Source organism: Physcomitrium patens, chromosome 4 (genome assembly GCF_059467195.1).
Source record: "Physcomitrium patens ecotype Gransden chromosome 4, ASM5946719v1, whole genome shotgun sequence".
In the NCBI taxonomy this organism is placed as follows: Eukaryota; Viridiplantae; Streptophyta; class Bryopsida; order Funariales; family Funariaceae; genus Physcomitrium; species Physcomitrium patens.
In genome coordinates, this window is record NC_143413.1 from 21,674,297 (window position 1) to 21,692,712 (window position 18,416).

Genomic DNA, 18,416 nt, shown 5'->3' on the forward strand with positions numbered 1-18,416 from the left:
GTACATATTCATCATCACCTGCAACAGGTGTATCATTACATCTCAAAATATTCTTAACACCGACTGCACCTTGGAGAAGGCAGCTGTTGCAGGATAAGCATGTCCCAACCTTACACATGAAAACGTCCAAACCCAACAATCTCCGATTGGTACACGTTACCCCGCCGTTCCAACCAACAACCACACAATTCCCGCAATCTTTTGCATAAATAGCAAAACAAATGATGGAAGCCACACTCCTATGCAGAAAAGAACTACTTTTGAAAAACAGTGAGCGCGTTGAGAAATATCTTCCTCCCACATCCCTCTCCAACCCACCACTCTCACGGCAGTAACGTCACTCGTGCGCGCACTCCCGAACTACCCATCCCTGCAACACCACATTCCCAGGTGCCCCCGACAGAAACCAACTTGGCAGCCAACCAATGCAGCACATAGAGCAGCTCCGCTACAGCAATCCATCCCTCCCCAGTACCAACTTATCCCAGGCTCCAACCGCACGTTCACCTGTCCCCTCAAGCCTCCGCACCCGTTCTTTTCACTCAGCGTGCCGCAGCCACTCCCCACATCCACACCCCCCCCCCCCCATGCTCCGCACACACCACGCCCCTGCTCCCACACACTCTCGCTCAGACACGAGCCCCTTCGCCCACTACGACTCTTGCACGCACGGCACGTTCGTAGCCACAGCCAGTTTCCAATCACGACACCGTGCACCTCAGTTCCAATTACGTATTCTGTTTATTTGTAAAAACATTGTGGTCGGCTACCAACTTCGCTACAGATCCACATCTTACATCTTCCTACTCTAGCACACGAACTGTGTGGGATGAAAAATACTGCGAATGACTATAGACCGGTACTATCATATCTTTCCTAAACACTATCATATCTATACTGTGTACACAATCTCCTCACCGTTGTCGCCTGCCCCTAGCACTTGAGCAGCTTCGAGGTTTGGCGTTGAATCTCTTCCCACGCCGCGTCGATGTGCCGCATCTCCGTCCGGGCTCCGCCTATAGCGAACCGAATAGTGTACACGCCCTCCAACGTCTGCGTCAAGCCCCGACATGTGCGTTAGAGCCCGAATCATGCCTCCCACCGATCCCCCACATCTACGTCCCACCCCACCCTCACAACCATGATCCGACCCTCCCTCACAACAACGTCCCACCCCTCCCTCAACATCACTTCCCACCCCTCCCCGACGCACAACCCCAGCGGTCCCCGCTTTACCGTGTGAGTGAGCATGATGTCTCCACCGGTGTTCAGGGCCTCCACGAGCTTCTTGTTCAGCGTGTAACCGTTGCCCTTGTCCCCCGCCGCCGGCTTCACCCGGAAGCACACCAGCGAGAATATCCTCTGTGACATGAGCTCGAACCTGGAGTCCGCTCGCACCAGGGTCTCGAAATGCTTCGCCTGCTCGCAGTGGCTCCTCAGATACGTCTGCAAGAAATCGGACCCGTGCATGCGCAGCACCATCCACAGCTTCAGAGCCCTGCACATCGCCCACCACACCACCCCGCCGGGGTTACGTCAGTCCTACCCTGCGCCGAGTCCTGCCCGCCTGTCCCCCACGTCCCGCCCCTGGCTCTGCTCGACATCGTACCTGAATCTGCGGCTGAGAGGGATCTGCCAGTCCTTGAAGTCCACCACCGCGTTCGCTTCCGACTGCTTGTTGCGCAGGTACTCTGGGTTGGTCGTGAGCGCTGCCAACAGCGGCGACCTGTCCTTCACCCACAGACAGGAGCAGTCGAAGTTGGTCAGGAACCATTTGTGAAGGTTCATGTCGAACGAGTCTGCCTTCTCCACGCCATTCAACAACGGCCGGTACTCCGGGCAGATGCACACGTTCCCTGCGTACGCTCCGTCTATGTGGTACCACAGGCTGTGCTCCTGAAAAACATACCACCATTCCCCCTCATCAAATCAACCCCCAAACGTTCCCCTCAAACACACCCCCACACCCTCCCTCCCCGACACACACCCACACACTCACGACCCGCCCTTCTATCGGGCTTGCGGATGTCCCACCTGAGCGATGTCCCCCAGATCCGACAGGGGGTCCACGGCTGCCGACGACGTCGTGCCAATCTGCACGAACCGTGCACCAGTATCAGTTCTCCATCCCCAAATGCTCATCCGCGATCGTCACCAGCGACCGCGATCGTTCCCAACCGCAAACACATTCAAACACCACACACGGCTGAGCCTTACCACTCCGACAAGAAAGAACGGAATCAGGCCGGCCGCCTTGTCGGCGGCGACGCACTTCGCCACCTTGTCTGCGCACACAGCGTAGTTCGTGGACGCGTCCGCGTGGATTAGCCGCAGGTTCTTCGTCGCGATCCCCGCCAGCTGCGCGCCACAACACTTTTGTCAGCACTCCCCTCACCCCAATGCCATCGCCGTCCGCACCGGACACTCGCTCGCGTCGTCACCCCTACGCTGCACTCGCCCTGCTCGGCTGCAAACCAGTGTCAGCGTCGTACCTGGCTGGCCTTGTTCACGCAGGCGTGGGCTTGGTCTGACGTGTACACTGTCAGCTTCCCAAGTGCCTCGGCCTCTGAGATGCCCTGTTCCGCGGCCGCCCTCGCAATCGCCCGCTTCCTCGCTGCCAGCATCACTACCAAAATCGCTTCACACGCCGTCCCCTGGATCACCCCTCCGCCGTTGCCTGCGCCACAGCAGGGTACTCTACCACGTTACTCACAGCTCATCGGCACGCGGTTCAGACGTCGACCGCCGCGCGGCCAAGGCCCTCTGCCCCTCGCGACGGCTTCATGGGTCCATGACACTGGACTCAAGCGAACGCTCGCACGGCCAATTTCAGTCGCTACATGCCAACCCAGTCGTGTGCTCACTCTGCAACATCACTTCGCGGGTCCCTGCCTCCGCCTGGTGAGGCGCCGGAACATGCGCCATCCAGAGTACGCACACAAGTTCCTCACCGGCAGATACACCACCTGCGTGAACGAAAACAAACTGCAGCAATGCCTGACCAGCTGGCGCGGCAGCTCAATGATAACACAACATTGTCCACTTTCAGGGTGCGCTAAACGTACCCGTGGACAGGAACTCGCTTGGGAGCTGCAACATCTTCGCCAGCCAGTCCATCACGATGATCTCCAATTCCGTTGCAGCTGGGGACGTGATCCAGCTGAATCCCACCACGCTCAGGCTGGCGCTCAGCATCTCGCCTAGGATGCTGGCTGTGCTGGTTTGCGACGGGTAGTACGCGAAGAAGCTGGGACTCTGCCAGTGCGTGATGCCAGGAAATATCTTGCTGTGCATGTCTGCAGCCACCCAACCACACCACCACTGTCAGAGACCATGGAAAACCCTCCTGCTCCTGCTGAGCTCGGAACCCATTCGCACGCCGACAGCCGCCACTCCCAGGCTCTCACTCGCCCACCCAGCGCATGTGCAATGCGGGACGGCAACACATTCACCAGAGGTCCGGCGATTACCGTAAAATATGTCCTCCAGCGAGTCCTGGTCCTGCGGGGCACTCTCTGGCAGCAACTTCTTCAGGTACCCTGGCTGGACAAACAATGCCACCACAGTCAGACAAGCATTGCCGTCATACATTCCACCCTCCCTCGCTAATCCACTGTGCACCAGTCCCTCTCACGCACCAGGGGCCCACTGCTCCGACACGCAAGCCGCTGTGCCCATCGCGGGCCAGACTCTCTGAGCAGCATTTCATGGATGGTACAAACTCAGCTCGGTACTGCCATGCGGATGCTCTGCGTACCTGAACTTGACTCTGGACAGGATAAGTCTCAAGATCGCGGAAGTAGTCGGCGATGAAGTCCACCATCTGGTGGCCCATCGCCCTGAACTCCTCCCCATCCAGAGGCTTTGTGACGACTGATCGAGCCGGTGCCAATCTCCCCATTCTAAACTCGGCTGCGACACACGCACACTGGCAAGTCTGCGATGTGTGAGTTCAGAGCTGGACGCTGTGTTCGCGGACCGCGGACCTGCTCTCAACTGACCGATGGGAGACTGCAGGAATCCACCCCCCCCATATAGTTGAAGACTCGGGACTTGGAAGAAGGCACCTGGAGCGTTCCGGCACGATTGGTCACCTTGACATGATTTTCTTGCCGCCACATATTTACGAACTCACTCCCGGTGGCGTGGGCCTCGTTTGCAGCGATGGTAACCGAGTTGTCTTAAATAAGAAAAGAAAAGAAACAGAACAGTGCGAAACAATTAAGTGTGCAGACGTCGTCGCTAGTAAAATCTCCGTCGCGCTTTACCTTTTTGCTCACACAGATTCTGTGAAAAGATTCTATATCCTTTTCGGTTCTGCACCGGGGCGACCGTCTCACTGGCACCGCTCTGACCCAATCGACAACACCTCGAGTGGTTGTGGATGGCATCACATCTCAAGAGGGGCATTCGAAGTGCCACCTTGTCTCGGGGCCGCATTCTGCTCCCGCACTTTTAATTCGGCCATGGGAACCTCATGCCACTGCTAGGTCGAATGTGGACCATGAGCTGGGGGAAAGGTTTATTTTGGCACCCAATTTTGGAGACTTCAGCGAAACCTGTGTGCGAGATTAGAGTGGGACTGTGAGTTTATGGTTTTGCCAATGTTGCGCTCCTGCAGGAAACAGTCAACGTCGCAATTCGTATGCACGCTGGGATGGAAATTGTTGTGGGAATATTCCTTTCACGATTCTCTCTGCAAGTGTCCTGAGACTTTGTGGCGAACGAGTGCAATAGCAGCAGTTGATATTGTTCATGGTTGTGTATGCAAGTTCTCTTAGCCTTGTTTCAGTGTAGAATGTTGATGTAGTTGGAACGAATGGCATTGTGTCGTTTTTGTTTCCAAATCTTCCCTTCCAATAATAATGCATGCACTTTTTCAAACCATTTTGGCACTTTCACTAGCAAATTTTGCTTGAAGCCAAATTTGCTTGTTGATGTTTCAGGTTTGCTTCTTTAAATCATTGTAGGCAGTCTTTCAAAACTCTTGTTTGGGTACAGTTGATTGATATGTTGGGGTTGTTATCATTACCACTTGTTTTTTACATTCCAATTCTTGGATTTTTTGTTTGTTTGTTGATTTATTTTGTATTTAATTTAGATTTATTAGAATCTATCACAATGTACTTGCAAATGCAATAAGTTTATAAAATGTAGATAGTTGTTCTACTTGCCTTATACTTGATGCAGTCATATGATTATATTTGAGAGTTGTTAAAGCCACACATTAATGTTGTTAAAGTCATATCCTATATTATTATCTCATAATTGATTGTGTTTATTCCTGATTTTTGTTCCTTATTCTATGTCTTTTGTCTTCCATTATCTAGTCTTGTGCCTTATTCACTATTATTGTTTGTTGTTCTTTGATCTATGTCTTTTGTCCTGGATTTTCTAGTCTTGGGCCTTATTTTCTATGATTGTCTATTATTCCTTGTTCTATATATTTTGTCCTCGATTTTCTAGTCTTGGGTCTTATTCTCTATCATTGTATGTTGTTCCTTGTTCTATGTCTTTCGTCCTCGATTTTCTAGTCTAGGCCCTCATTCTCTATGATTGTCTGTTGTTCCTTGTTCTATGTCTTTTGTCCTCGATTTCCTAGCCTTGGGCCTTATTCTCTATGATTGTGTGTTGTTTCATGTTCCATGTCTTTTGTCCTTGATTTTTTAGTCTTGGGCCTTTTTCTCTATGATTGTCTGATGTTCCTTCTTCTATGTCTTTTGTCCTTGATTTTCTAACTTTGGGCCTTATTCTCTATGATTGTCTATTGTTCCTTGTTCTATATCTTTTGTCCTCAATTTTCTAGTCTTGGGCCTTATTCTCTATGATTTTCTATTGTTTCTTGTTCTATGTCTTTTGTCCTAGATTTTCTAGTCTTGGGTCATATTCTCTATGATTGTCTGTTGTTCCTTGTTCTATGTCTTTTGTCCACGATTTTCTAGTCTTGGGCCTTATTCTCTATGATTGTCTGTTGTTCCATGTTCCATCTCTTCTGTCCTCGATTTTCTAGTCTTGGGCCTTATCCTCTATGATTGTTTGTTGTTCCTTGTTTTATGTCTTTTGTCCTCCATTTTCTAGTCTTGGGCCTTATTCTCTATGATTGTCTATTGTTCCTTGTTCTATGTCTTTTGTCCTCGATTTTCTAGTCTTGGGCCTTATTCTCTATGATAGTTTGTTGTTCCTTGTTCTATGTCTTTTGTCCTCTATTTTCTAGTCTTGGGCCTTATTCTCTATCATTGTGTGTTGTTCCTTGTTCTATGTCTTTTGTCCTTGATTTTCTAGTCTAGGGCCTCATTCTCTATGATTGTCTAATGTTCCTTCTTCTATGTCTTTTGTCCTTGATTTTCTAGCCTTGGGCCTTATTTTCTATGATTGTCTGTTGTTCCTTGTTCTATGTCTTTTGTCCTTGATTTTCTAGTCTTGGGCCTTATTCTCTGTGATTGTCTATTGTTCCTTGTTCTATGACTTTGTCCTCGATTTTCTAGTCTTGGGCCTTATTCTCTATGATTGTTTGTTAATTCTTGTTTTATGTCTTTTGTCCTCGTATTTCTAGTCTTGGGCCTCATTCTCTATGATTGTCTGTTGTTTCTTGTTTTATGTCTTTTATCCTCGATTTTCTAGTCTAGGGCCTCATTCTCTATGTTTGTGTGTTGTTCCTTCTTGTATGTCTTTTGTCTTTTATTTTGTGGCCTTTGGCCTTATTCTCTATGATTTTGTGTTGTTTCGTGTTCTATGTCTTTTATCCTCGATTTTCTAGTCTTGGATCTTATTCTCTATGATTGTCTGTTGTTCCTTGTTCTTTGTCTTTTGTCCTCGATTTTCTAGTCTTGGGCCTTATTCTCTATGATTGTGTATTGTTCCTTGTTCTATGTCTTTTTTCCTCGATTTTCTAGTCTTGGGCCTCATTCTCTATGATTGTCTGTTGTTTCTTGTTCTATGTCTTTTGTCCTCGATTTTCTAGTCTTGGGCCTTATTCTCTAGTATTGTGTGTTGTCCTTGTTCTATGTCTTTTGTCCTCGATTTTCTAGTCTTTGGCCTTATTCTCTATGATTGAATGTTGTTCCTTGTTCTATGTCTTTTATCCTCGATTTTCTAGTCTTGGGCCTTATTCTCTATGATTGTTTGTTGTTCCTTGTCCTATGTCTTTTTTCCTCGATTTTCTAGTCTTGGGCCTTATTCTCTATGATTGTCTATTGTTCCTTGTTCTATGTCTTTTGTCCTCGATGTTCTAGTTCTGGGCCTTATTCTCTATGATTGTTTGTTGTTCCTTGTTTTATGTCTTTTGTCTTTGATTTTTTAGTCATGGGCCTTATTCTCTATGATTGTCTATTGTTCCTTGTTCTATGTCTTTTGTCCTCGATTTTCTAGTCTTGGGCCTTATTCTCTATGATTGTGTGTTGTTCCTTATTCTAATTCTTCTGTCCTCGATTTTCTAGTCTTGGGCTTCATTCTCTTTGATTGTCTGTTGTTTCTTGTTCTATATCTTTTGTCGTCGATTTTCTAGTCTTGGGCCTTATTCTCTATGATTGTGTGTTGTTCCTTGTTCTATGTATTTTGTCCTCGATTTTCTAGTCTTGGGTCTTATTCTCTATGATTGTATGTTGTTCCTTGTTCTATGTCTTTTGTCCTCGATTTTCTAGTCTTGGGCCTTATTCTCTATGATTGTGTGTTGTTTCTTGTTGTATGTCTTTTGTCTCGATTTTTCTAGTCTTGGGCCTTATTCTCTATGATTGTTTGTTGTTTCTTGATCTATGTCTTTTGTCCTTGATTTTCTAGTCTTGTGCCTTATTTTCTATGATTGTTTGTTGTTTCGTCTTTTCCAAAATTAATCAAGCCATGGGTAAAGGGATGGAACTTTAACAACTTTTTGATGATGTTTTCAATAAAATCATAAGTTTTTTGCATCTTGATTTATTTTAGTTATGATTTGTTACCTACTGTTAGCTATTATACAAGTTTTTTATAAAGTTTATATATCTTTTTTAAATAAAGCAATTTTTTATGAAATTTGTTATAGATTAGACGTGATATAAGTATGGTTGAAAGTCATATAAGTTGAAATAAGTCTTTGAAAAAAATGCCAATTCTTATTACTAAGCCAAAAATTACACAATACTTATTAATGGTATTAAAATCCTCACACAAATACTTGATCAATTGCTTCAATAAATAAATGTTCCAAAATGAAACAAGTCATTAGAACTTACATTTTTATTTACATTTTTATACCATATGTAAACATAAGGAAATTTGCAAGTAAAATATAAACAAACAAAAGCTTTTTGGATTTTTGATATGATGAATTTGGCTCACAAAAATGTCATCAATCTCACTACTTAAGTATTGAAAAAATAATTATACTTTTTGATGACCTCAATTTGGACATGCAATACAGCTCTTACATTAAAACTTTACAAAGCTACTAATACACTAAGTGATGGAGAAGAACGTGCTTGCATCACAAAGCTATTTTAATAAAGTACATTTGCAAAATTAGAAAACTTTGGAAAATCCATCTACATTTAAAATACAATTGTGGTTGGATTATCAAAGTGCTCACTACAAATTATAAACGTCCATCCACCTTGATGCATGCGGAGCTCTGCTTGGAGGCATCGTATGTAGTCACTATGCGGAGCTCCGCATGCATTGTGAATGCATCATCTAGATATCATAGGTAGTCTCTCTAAATTTAAATTCTAGTTCAGTTAATTTAGTGGCACATTAAGTCACAAAGCATGAGGTCACAAAGCATAAGGTCACAAAGCTTCAGTACAAATATCACAACATCGACATCAACCCACAACCAGGATCTTGAACTGGAGAAGCATCAACGATCATTCGTTGCAGAGCACACATATCCACCGCACGATCGATACAACTCATCCGTTCCACAAGGTCAACCTATAAATTACCTGACAATGAGTGCGACCCTTCAGTGGAGCTGTGCGAGTTGAGTGCATGGGCGTGTGGTGTGAGGCTTGTAGGTTGTTAGTGTAGGAAGTAAGGAGGAATTTGTAAGCATCCGTGACAATATTGCAGCAAGTGAGCAACACACAACTAGGCGATAGTTTTGACATTTCTAGCGTCACCTGCTTGCGGTCTCACCAGGTTCTCACTTTCACGGACGAAGAACGACACGTTGGAGTTGAATATAAGGACACAGAAGTGCAGTTCGACGGCGAGCTGCATTCACACTTGAAGGAGTACATGGACTCCTGTTAGCTATGAACGAAGTGAAGGGTGTGGAGCCTGCAAACCGAGTGCACAATCTGGCGACCCAAACGGGGTCTAAGACGGCAGGTGGCATGCTGCCCACGAAGAGCTGTAAGGAGAAGCCGTGGATGGGCAACAGTGGCGGCGGGGTCTAGGACGTAGACAAAAGTTGAGATAAGACTTGAGGTGATTGATTGTGGCAAGCGGTGCGCCAACAGTTCGAGAAGATTCCTTGCGGTGGTGCCGCAGTCCTATGTTATTGACGAAATGCACACTTTCGGATTGTTTGGATTCGAGGAGGTTGTGAGTTGGTTCATAAACCCGAGCAAGGCGGAGCAGAGTTTGGTTAGGAGCCAGGATATAAGTTATAGATCGGTGATTGTGTCAGCGAACGTGATTCAGAGCTGCGCATTACAGTTACTGAATCACCGACACCACATGCACGGCGGGTTTTCGCTGGTTGTTTGGGCAGAAAGATGGGAACAATGTTTGATGAGGTCTGGTAGTCACGTATGAAGTCGTAAGTAAGCATGTCATGTCGGGGTCCAGGCGATGCTACAGTCTACAACAAGGACAAACACATTGTAATACAGGTCAAACTTGAAAACAAAACATTTGGTGATCAATCACGTTGATCAATCACGTTGAAACAATCCGATGTCGGAGTACAAAGGCACTGGACGTGATGGGTCACTTGGGTACGATCAATCATGAATGAAGCCGAAGGTGCAAGAAACGCGGATGTTGAGGCCAAGACGAAGCGCTCTGGACCTGGTCCAGAAAATTCTGAGCCAGAGACGTAGCAACAGCCATGCAACACCGGGGGAGCTCAAGCGGCTATTGACAACTTCGCACAACCTTATCCGTCGCATTTGCACTGGCGCATTTACCACTGAGGGACGCTGCACGACCAGCATTTGCAGCTCAAGAACTTTCTGTAGCGGCTACTCTGCAGACTCCACGAAGAGGCTGGAGGCATTTTTCCTTGTCGCAGTGTTCTTGCTGAAATCGTTGGTGTGGCCCCTCCACGTCGGGCCTTTAGTAACCAGTGATGTACTAGTTTATGTATATCTTCTCCTCGAGATATAACTGTAAATTTTTGTAATAAAGTATTTTGTATTACACCCGATGTCTGTGCGTAGAGTATTGTGTTATAATCTTAGAAACAATAGGTTATTGGACCGAGGCTTAAATATTGCAAATGAGTGAATAGATTGTTGATCGCAAAGCTGCATTCTCGATCATTGACAGTTCTGTTGATAATGTTATTGACTGCAAAGTTCTATTGCATTGCTCAAGGAAATAACCGAGTATAATATTTCTGTCAAACAAGTTTAAGCTCTTCGATTCATACTTTCATAGCATTTTCTTGAATTTCTTTAACTTCTTGATTTCTTGATTTCAAACTTATTTCTCTTCCTAAGATTTTTTTCATAAGAGTTCACGACATCTGCTCATTCAATTCTTGCTATTCTGATCACTATGTCCATCAAAAAGGATTTAATCGATATTCAACGATTTAATGGTACATAATTCCATTAATAGACATGACAAATTAGAAATCTATTTCGTTCCGAAGGTTTCATCGGACACATTGATGGCACTGGTAAATGCAGTTCAGATGACGAAGAATGGAGAGAGAGATTATAATTCCTACACCTTGCTTACTTTCTTGATCGAACGTAAATTCCTTGCTCCTTTGACTAGTTGCATAACTGCGCGGGAGGTTTGGGATCGGCTTCTTGAGGATCATGAATACAAAAGTAGTGAGAATATTCATGAATCCCAATGCCAGTTCTTCAATCCAAAATTAGAACCTGATCAATCTACGTCTAGCTTTATAGCACAATTAGAACTCACTGTGAGCAAAAGTCGTGAATTAGGTGATACAGCTTTTTCCAATGCTTTTATGATATCAAAGCTGACAGCTAACTTGCCTACTGGATTTGATGGTTTTACCACCACCTGGGAGATCACTTCTAAAGAAGACCGCACTCTCTCTCTAATTTGAAGCTAAGGTTGCGAAAGGAAGAGACCAAGATTTTGAAATGTTTACGGCAAGATCCTGACTCTAAAGCGTTTTATGCTAATCGCCCCCGTATTTCTTCTACTACTAATCACAAAATTCCATCATTCAGTGAGAGTCTCCACCCACGCGGCTTCTCTACATCTACGCCTATACAATTATATCCCGATGTGGACTACTATTCTTCTACTGCTCATAATGATGAATATCAAGACCACTTCAATTCTTACAAACAAAATTGACCTTCTTCTTCTTCTGATTTTCCATGTTTTGATATTACTCGTGCCTACAATGCTTTAGCTTTTAGAAATCATTTGAAAGATTGGATAGCTGATATCAGAGCTACAGAACACATGACGGATTAGATCCATTGGTTCATTAACTATAAACTTCTGCCTTTGGATGTTGTTTGGCCTGTCAAAACATCCACATGTCATCGTTGTTTCGTCACAAGTACTGGAGACATTAAAATCTTTGTACAACTACCTAATCGTATCAAAATCCATTTACTCCAGAAAGTCTTATACATTCCAGGATTCGGGAGGAACTTATTCTGCTTAACCAAAGTTGCCCGGAACACAAGATTTTACACTCTGTAAAGACAGTACATGCATACTTTTGCAAAACAATAATCTCATCATGACGGGCAGAATACTTCAGGGTTCTTATTTTCTTGATTTCACAGTTTTACTTCCTCCCATAGTTGCCTCTTATGCAGCTACATATGGAAATACACCTTCCTCCAAAGAGCTTCAAGATCTTCAGATTTGGCATCTTCGGCTAGGTTACTTGCATCATGACATGATTCAAAAACTGGCAGCTAATGGATCTGTGAATGGTTTAAGGCTCAAGACTACTGAAGCTCCTACGTTATGCTCAGGCTGTGCTTTCAAAAATTCTCATTGTGCAACATTTCCAAAGAATATCAGCAGAGTCAGAGCTACACAACCAGGAATGTTGATTCATAGTGACATTTGCGGTCCGATGAACGTCCCCTCTCATGGCGGTTCACTTTACTACATATTATTTCAAGATAATCATACGCGCTACAGATTTGTTTTCTGTATTGCCAAGAAATTTGATGCACTTACTTGTTTTCAACGAGTATGCAAGACACTTTTTGCGAAGTGATAAGAAGTGATAACGCGGGTGAATATTGCAGCAAACGTTTCACAGACTTTCTCCATGAAAAGGACATCAAACACGAGTTCAACGTCCCGTACACCCCAGAACAAAATGTGATTTCAGAATGAGATAATAGAACTATAATGGAGGCAATTCGGAGTATGATTCATTATGCTCAACTCAATCTAGTGTTTTGGGCCGAAGTTGTTGACAACATTGTCTACACACTCAATCGCACTTGTTCACGTCTCAATCCTCATATAACACCATTTGAAGCTTATACTGAAATCAAGCCCTCTTTGGCTCACAAGAAGAATTCGGCTGCAAGGTATATACTCACATACCTTACCAACTGCGTTAGAAGTTAGATCCAACGAACTCTAGATCCTTACCTTAGTTGATGCAAGACATTCGTGGGAAGTTACCTGGGAATCCAAGGGATCAAGAAGTGTAACAATTGACTGTTAATCCAAGAACGAGGTCAGGTTTCAAGAAGAGAGAGTCGAGTGTGGCAACCAGGACGCAACAAAAGGCAGTAAAGAGACTCACTCGGGTTCTGATTTTATCTATTATTTTTAGTTTTTCTCAACAAGGTAGCCTGGACCAGGGTGTGGGGTGGAAGAGCGGTGCACAAGAGAGAGAGCGGCGCAGGAGGCCAGGATTTTGGATCCTGTTTCATTCTAATGCATGCGGCAGTGCAACCTCTCCGAATGCGAAAGCAAGAACAGAAGAGCTCATCAAGCGGCTCCTGGTGAGGCCTCGGAGACAGTCTTGGAGACTGGAATTTTAACAGCACTATATTTCATTGCGGCCTGTAAGTCCGATGCTGTGCGATCCTGCTGTTTTTTCAGCGAATTTTTCGGTGCTGATGTTCAGTATGGAATTTCTTGGTTTAAATTTGAAAACTATTTTTATTGACAAGTTATGTTTAGTTTTATGGGTGCTCCAAATTAAAAAGATTGACAATAGAAATACTACAGTTTGATTAAGAATAGACTATCATTCTTTCTTGATGAAGAACAGTTGCTTTTTACTGCCACTCCAAAATCCATCAATAATTATGTTCAGTAGTTGAAACAATGCACGATGATTGTCATTTGCACAGAAATATTAAATCTCTTCACAAGTTCTTTGCTTTTACAATCCATTGTTTACTAGGCCAATGTTGTCAAGGACTGGTTTCCATTATTCTTCGGTAGAATGACCTTCAAGATTGCCAAGACATGACTATACGCAGTGGAATTGCCAAAACTCCAAAACGCGTGGGACAAAAATTGAAGCTGATGTGATCCAATTGTTCAATGCTTGTAGTGAAGACTAAGAGTAATTCACCAACACTTAACTCGGGCCATACGATCGGAAACGGATGAAACTCATGATAGTCGCGCCCCTACCACCTTAATCAAAGTCATCAATTTGGCAAACAACAGATAAGTTTGAGAAAGCATGATTCACTCCAGATGTGGGTTGAGTTTAAGCTCAAAATGACAGTAAATTACTGAAGACCAGCTTGCATTACATTAATTCAAACTGTTCGCAAATCCAACTATTCTATACTCCACTGTTCTGGTGCAAACTGTATTGGCTGTTTGTTTTGGGGGCGACAAGTTGGATGTCTCCCGCATCAAGAGCTTAAATTGCTCTTTGTTGCCGCTACATTTCACACGGCCACATTTTATATTGTTTTGTCACTGCCACTGATAGATTACTGCAACAACTTCTGTGAGGGTTCTAACTGCAGTTCTGACCGAAGTATGTGCATTATAATTAATAGAGAGATTTGGTCTATATTCTATGTAGTCATCCTCTCATTGGCTCTTTCAGCCTGGATGCTATCATAGTCGAATTTGTGTATAATGGAACCATCTTCTAGAATATCTTCTGCGCATCAACTAATTCGCTGCAGTTGCATTGACTTTCTAAACAGAGATAGAAGTGCCGGAGATAGAATAACCTAAGAACATCTTTGACAATCATCACTCAATCTCGTACACACATTGTACGCATTCCAGAGCGATTTGTTTTTATACAAAATCTTACAATTTAGGAATATCATGATTTGCTGATGTGACTGGCTACAGATGTGCTCTGCAAACGAGGTGGCCAAGGTCACTGTAACTCAAAGCAGAGCTATGCCCCAGCGACACTTATAAATTCCAAAGCTGCCAACACTGTGGCTGCTATCAACCCTCCCCCTCTCTCTCTCTCTCTCATTGCTCTTGTCCTTTGGTTTATCTTTCTTCATCTGTGGACCCATAATTTATCGGCCCATCAATACTTTTGAAAATATCTGTACATTTACTCTGTGGGGTAAGTAGCAGATCTGAAGACATGATTCTTTAGCTTTCAGGTGACCTATTAGTGTTCAAGGTCACAAAAGTTGGCTATGAATAAATCAATTATAAATTTTCTTATGATACTTGGTGTGTTGAATAATAAATAACTTTTACATGATATCTTTGCAATTTGTATAACAAACCAAAAGTTTATTTAAACACCAAATGTTTAAATCTTTGCAAATGCTATTGTCAAAATTTAGTAATTATATTTACAAAGCTAGATTACTGTCTGAGATAAAATAAAAAAGAGATGATAAAACATTCCATGTTAAAAAATATAGTAAGATGGCTAAAAAATTATGAAAAGAAATAAGAAGATTGGTATGCAATCAACTAGGTAAGATAATACTATTGTCTATATTTATAGAATGTTCTAAATCAAAACTACAAACCAAATTCTTCATTCAGTATTAGTTTTAGACATGTAGCAACTTAATCCAATTTTTTTAATAGTATTGTTTATTTTGAATTTTCATCTACATTATTTGCATTCTTTTTGCATATAAAATATTAAAAATCTATATAATTAAAATAATAAATTAAACAATTAAATAAATCTCTATATACAACTAAAACTTAAGTTATTTATAAAGATTCTTCCTTCTTTTGGAAACAAATATAAGGGTATTTATATTATATATTTGTCAAATATCAAAAGAGAATATTTTTTAGTTTTATAAATTATTAATATGTAGAAAAAAATTGTATAAATTCATTCTCTATGAAGAAATGTCTTTTATGCTCATATGACTCAATTTGATACTAAAATCAATTTGGCAGTCTAACACAACATGTTTTTTTGTTTTCAGATTTCTATTTTTAGAAATTTACTAAATATATTTAAAAATCATGCAATTAAATATTTATTTTTTTTCACTTTCTTTTTGTATGATAAACTTATGTCTTTTGCCATTGTGATTCACATATAACCAAGGCTTATATCTATTTCTTTGCAAAGAATCATGTATCTGAAAAATATGATTTCTCATTCTTAAAAGAATCTTTTGATATTTTCTAGTTTTTTATAATTTAATATTGTATCATTTAAATAAGAAAGCTTCTATATTATATTAAAATTTTAATTCATCAAATAAATAAATTTATATTTATAACTTAATCTTAACTTATTTATAAAGACTCTTTCTTTTTTCAATCAATTCAAGAGGACGGATGGTTAAATCAATTATTAAAAGTAGTTATTATAGGATTACGATTAGAATCTAGAAATCAATAGCAATTATATAGGAATTGTAGAAGTTAGTTTGAGGGGCCAGATTGTGATAGTCATGAGCCGGAATTAAGCTTGGTACTATTTCTTTGTTTTCTTTGTTTTTTTTGTTGTTAAAGAATAATGGATAGTTTTTGAATACTGAGAAGTGAGTCTGTGGAATAAATCAGAGATTGATTTATGAATTATTGATTATATAATTGGAATATTATGTGATTGAATTATATGAGAAGTTATTGGAAGATTGATTATGATTGAAAGATTATGATTGTTGTTTATCGAGAGTTGTGTGTGTTTTGGACAAACGAAGTCTGTGATTACAAAAATTGTGTGGATCCAAATTGGTTGGAGTGAAGTCTATTTTCCTAGTGTTGGATGGGAATTATTGTGTTTTGAGCGGTCTTTTGAGAGTGCAGGATTGTACATTGTGGTTATCAGTTGATAAAAGAAAATTGTTCTTGGAAGGAAGCATTGTAGTATTTCTTGGTGTTTTAGTGGTTTGAATTACAGTTAATTGAGTGACCCTAACTAGTAAGCTCATGCACTTAGTCTTTCCCTTAGTTCGAATTCTCCTATACAGGTTTATTCTGAAAGGAATTTGTAAAATAAGTAAAACGACAATTACAAAGATACTAGAAATAACTACTTACAAAATATCTTATGCAAACTATTGCAGTCCTAGGCTTGCTACTCAAACATGTCTTTTCACATTCATGCCTAAGTTGTACTCTTAAAAAACAAACAATTACTAAATTTCTAAAAATTGCAACCTGTTAGACCATTTAATCACTTGAATTAGTCTATTTTGATCTTAGTGATCTAATTGCCACACTCATATTTCATAGAATAGATTATTATGTTATCTTTATAGAAAAATAGTTAAAATACATAATTCTTGGTTTCCTTTAATACAAAAGTGATTGCTTTGAATTCTTTGAAATCTTCTATATATGGCCCAAAATTCAAATAGAGCACAAGCTTTGCATCTTCTAATTTCATGAAAAAAGAGAATATTTGCCATTAAATTTTGATCACTATTTATCAATCCATGATATGTAATAATAAATAAATACTTTTTATATATCAAAATAAAATAATACAATTTAAAAAAAGAATAAAATTATATTTAATACTATATAATGTATATAACATGAAGCACAATAAGCAAAATAATATTAGAGAGAAGTTGTTACTTATGCCACATACCTTCAAAATTGGAGCTCTATCAAAAGCTATTGCTCCAATAACAACACCATTTAAATAATGATATATCTGAAAACCTAATATTATTATTACAAATATATGTATTTATTTCAATAGTTATTTAGATATTATAAATATATAAAAGTATGTTAATTTAATAATATCTTATTAGAAAGCTTTTAAAAAGCTTTATAGATGGAGCTTCATTTTTTTAAAAGTATTAACTTGATCATTGCTGTTAGATTCACGAGCCTTATATCTTCAAATTTGCTTCTTGGAAGAATTTCTTTTTCTTATATCATCAAAATCTCTTCTCTTCTTTTCTTCTAATAAAGCTTCATATTGGCTTTTAACAATATATGCATATACTAAAAAAATTTCTATAAGATCTTCTTAGTTCGAAGTTGCAACAATTTTTAATAAAGCTTTTCATGGCATCTTCTCTTTTTACATTGTAGAAATGGAAGAAGGCCAAAGTATACTTAGTTGAAAATTTCAAATAAAATTTTGTTTGCCATCATTATCCACCCGAGTTCCTTAATTTGTAGCTTCCATTCCTATAACTCCATATATTGCTAAATAATTGTTAACCAACTTTTTCAAACATCCTTTGTTAAAGTTGGTTTGAAAAAGTTCACAAATATTCTTCAATGCAACTTTTCAAACTTTTCAATAAATAATGCCTTATTGCACCATCTCATTGAATTCACCACAATCTTTTCAAGAATTAGAATCATCATTACACCAAATACATCTTTGCACATATCCTTATTTAAAAATAGTCTTTAAACTTATTGTAGAAGTCTTTTCCTCAAGCCTTATAAGTTTAATTTGAAGATCATACATCCTACATATAATCTCTTCAAGTTCCATATGTTCTTTCTTTGGTGTAGCCAATGGAGGTTGGAAAATAGGTACAATCAATTGTATAATAGGCATTGGGATCTTCAGTACTTATATCACTCTTTGAATTTCAATCTTATTTTTTTTTATTTTTTATTTTTTATTTTTTTTTATCTTTTTGCAAGTAATCTAATAGCATCTTCAACAATCCTCCACTTTATTATCAATCCTTTTTCCTCTTCTTTGTCTTCAAAAATAACCTCTAATTTTTCTTGTAATTCTCCATCAATAGCTCGAAGAAATAATTCAACCTTGTTTAGTCTCAACATTAATTTCTTCTAATATGACACTATCATAGTGTGGGATATTATCAATAGCTAAGAGGACTTATCAACTATCTTCAAAAATAACAAAAATTAGAATATGTAGTAAATAC

General features: G+C 40.5%; 1 protein-coding gene across 1 annotated transcript; it reads right to left on the reverse strand.

Annotated features, from left to right (window-relative positions):
* Positions 1-718: 718 nt before the first annotated feature.
* Positions 719-3,992, reverse strand: LOC112278648 (tryptophan decarboxylase 2). Its single transcript, XM_090250152.1, has 9 exons — positions 3,758-3,992; positions 3,471-3,543; positions 3,066-3,296; positions 2,493-2,677; positions 2,218-2,358; positions 2,035-2,094; positions 1,610-1,896; positions 1,237-1,498; positions 719-1,053 (listed from the first exon to the last, which is right to left on the reverse strand). Exons 1-9 carry the CDS (start codon positions 3,899-3,901, stop codon positions 934-936), a joined length of 1,503 nt encoding a protein of 500 aa, XP_090106278.1. The 5' UTR covers positions 3,902-3,992; the 3' UTR covers positions 719-933.
* Between the last annotated feature and the right edge of the window lie 14,424 nt (positions 3,993-18,416).

Excerpts from the sequence above, each read along its gene's own strand:
- LOC112278648 (XM_090250152.1), bottom strand. The coding sequence starts at position 3,901 with ATGGGGAGATTGGCACCGGCTCGATCAGTCGTCACAAAGCCTCTGGAT. Across the intron at positions 2,678-3,065 it reads AAGCGAGTTCCTGTCCACGG|GCAACGGCGGAGGGGTGATC; the intron begins GTACGTTTAGCG and ends GCTGTGGCGCAG. Across the intron at positions 2,359-2,492 it reads GCGTGAACAAGGCCAGCCAG|CTGGCGGGGATCGCGACGAA; the intron begins GTACGACGCTGA and ends TGTGGCGCGCAG.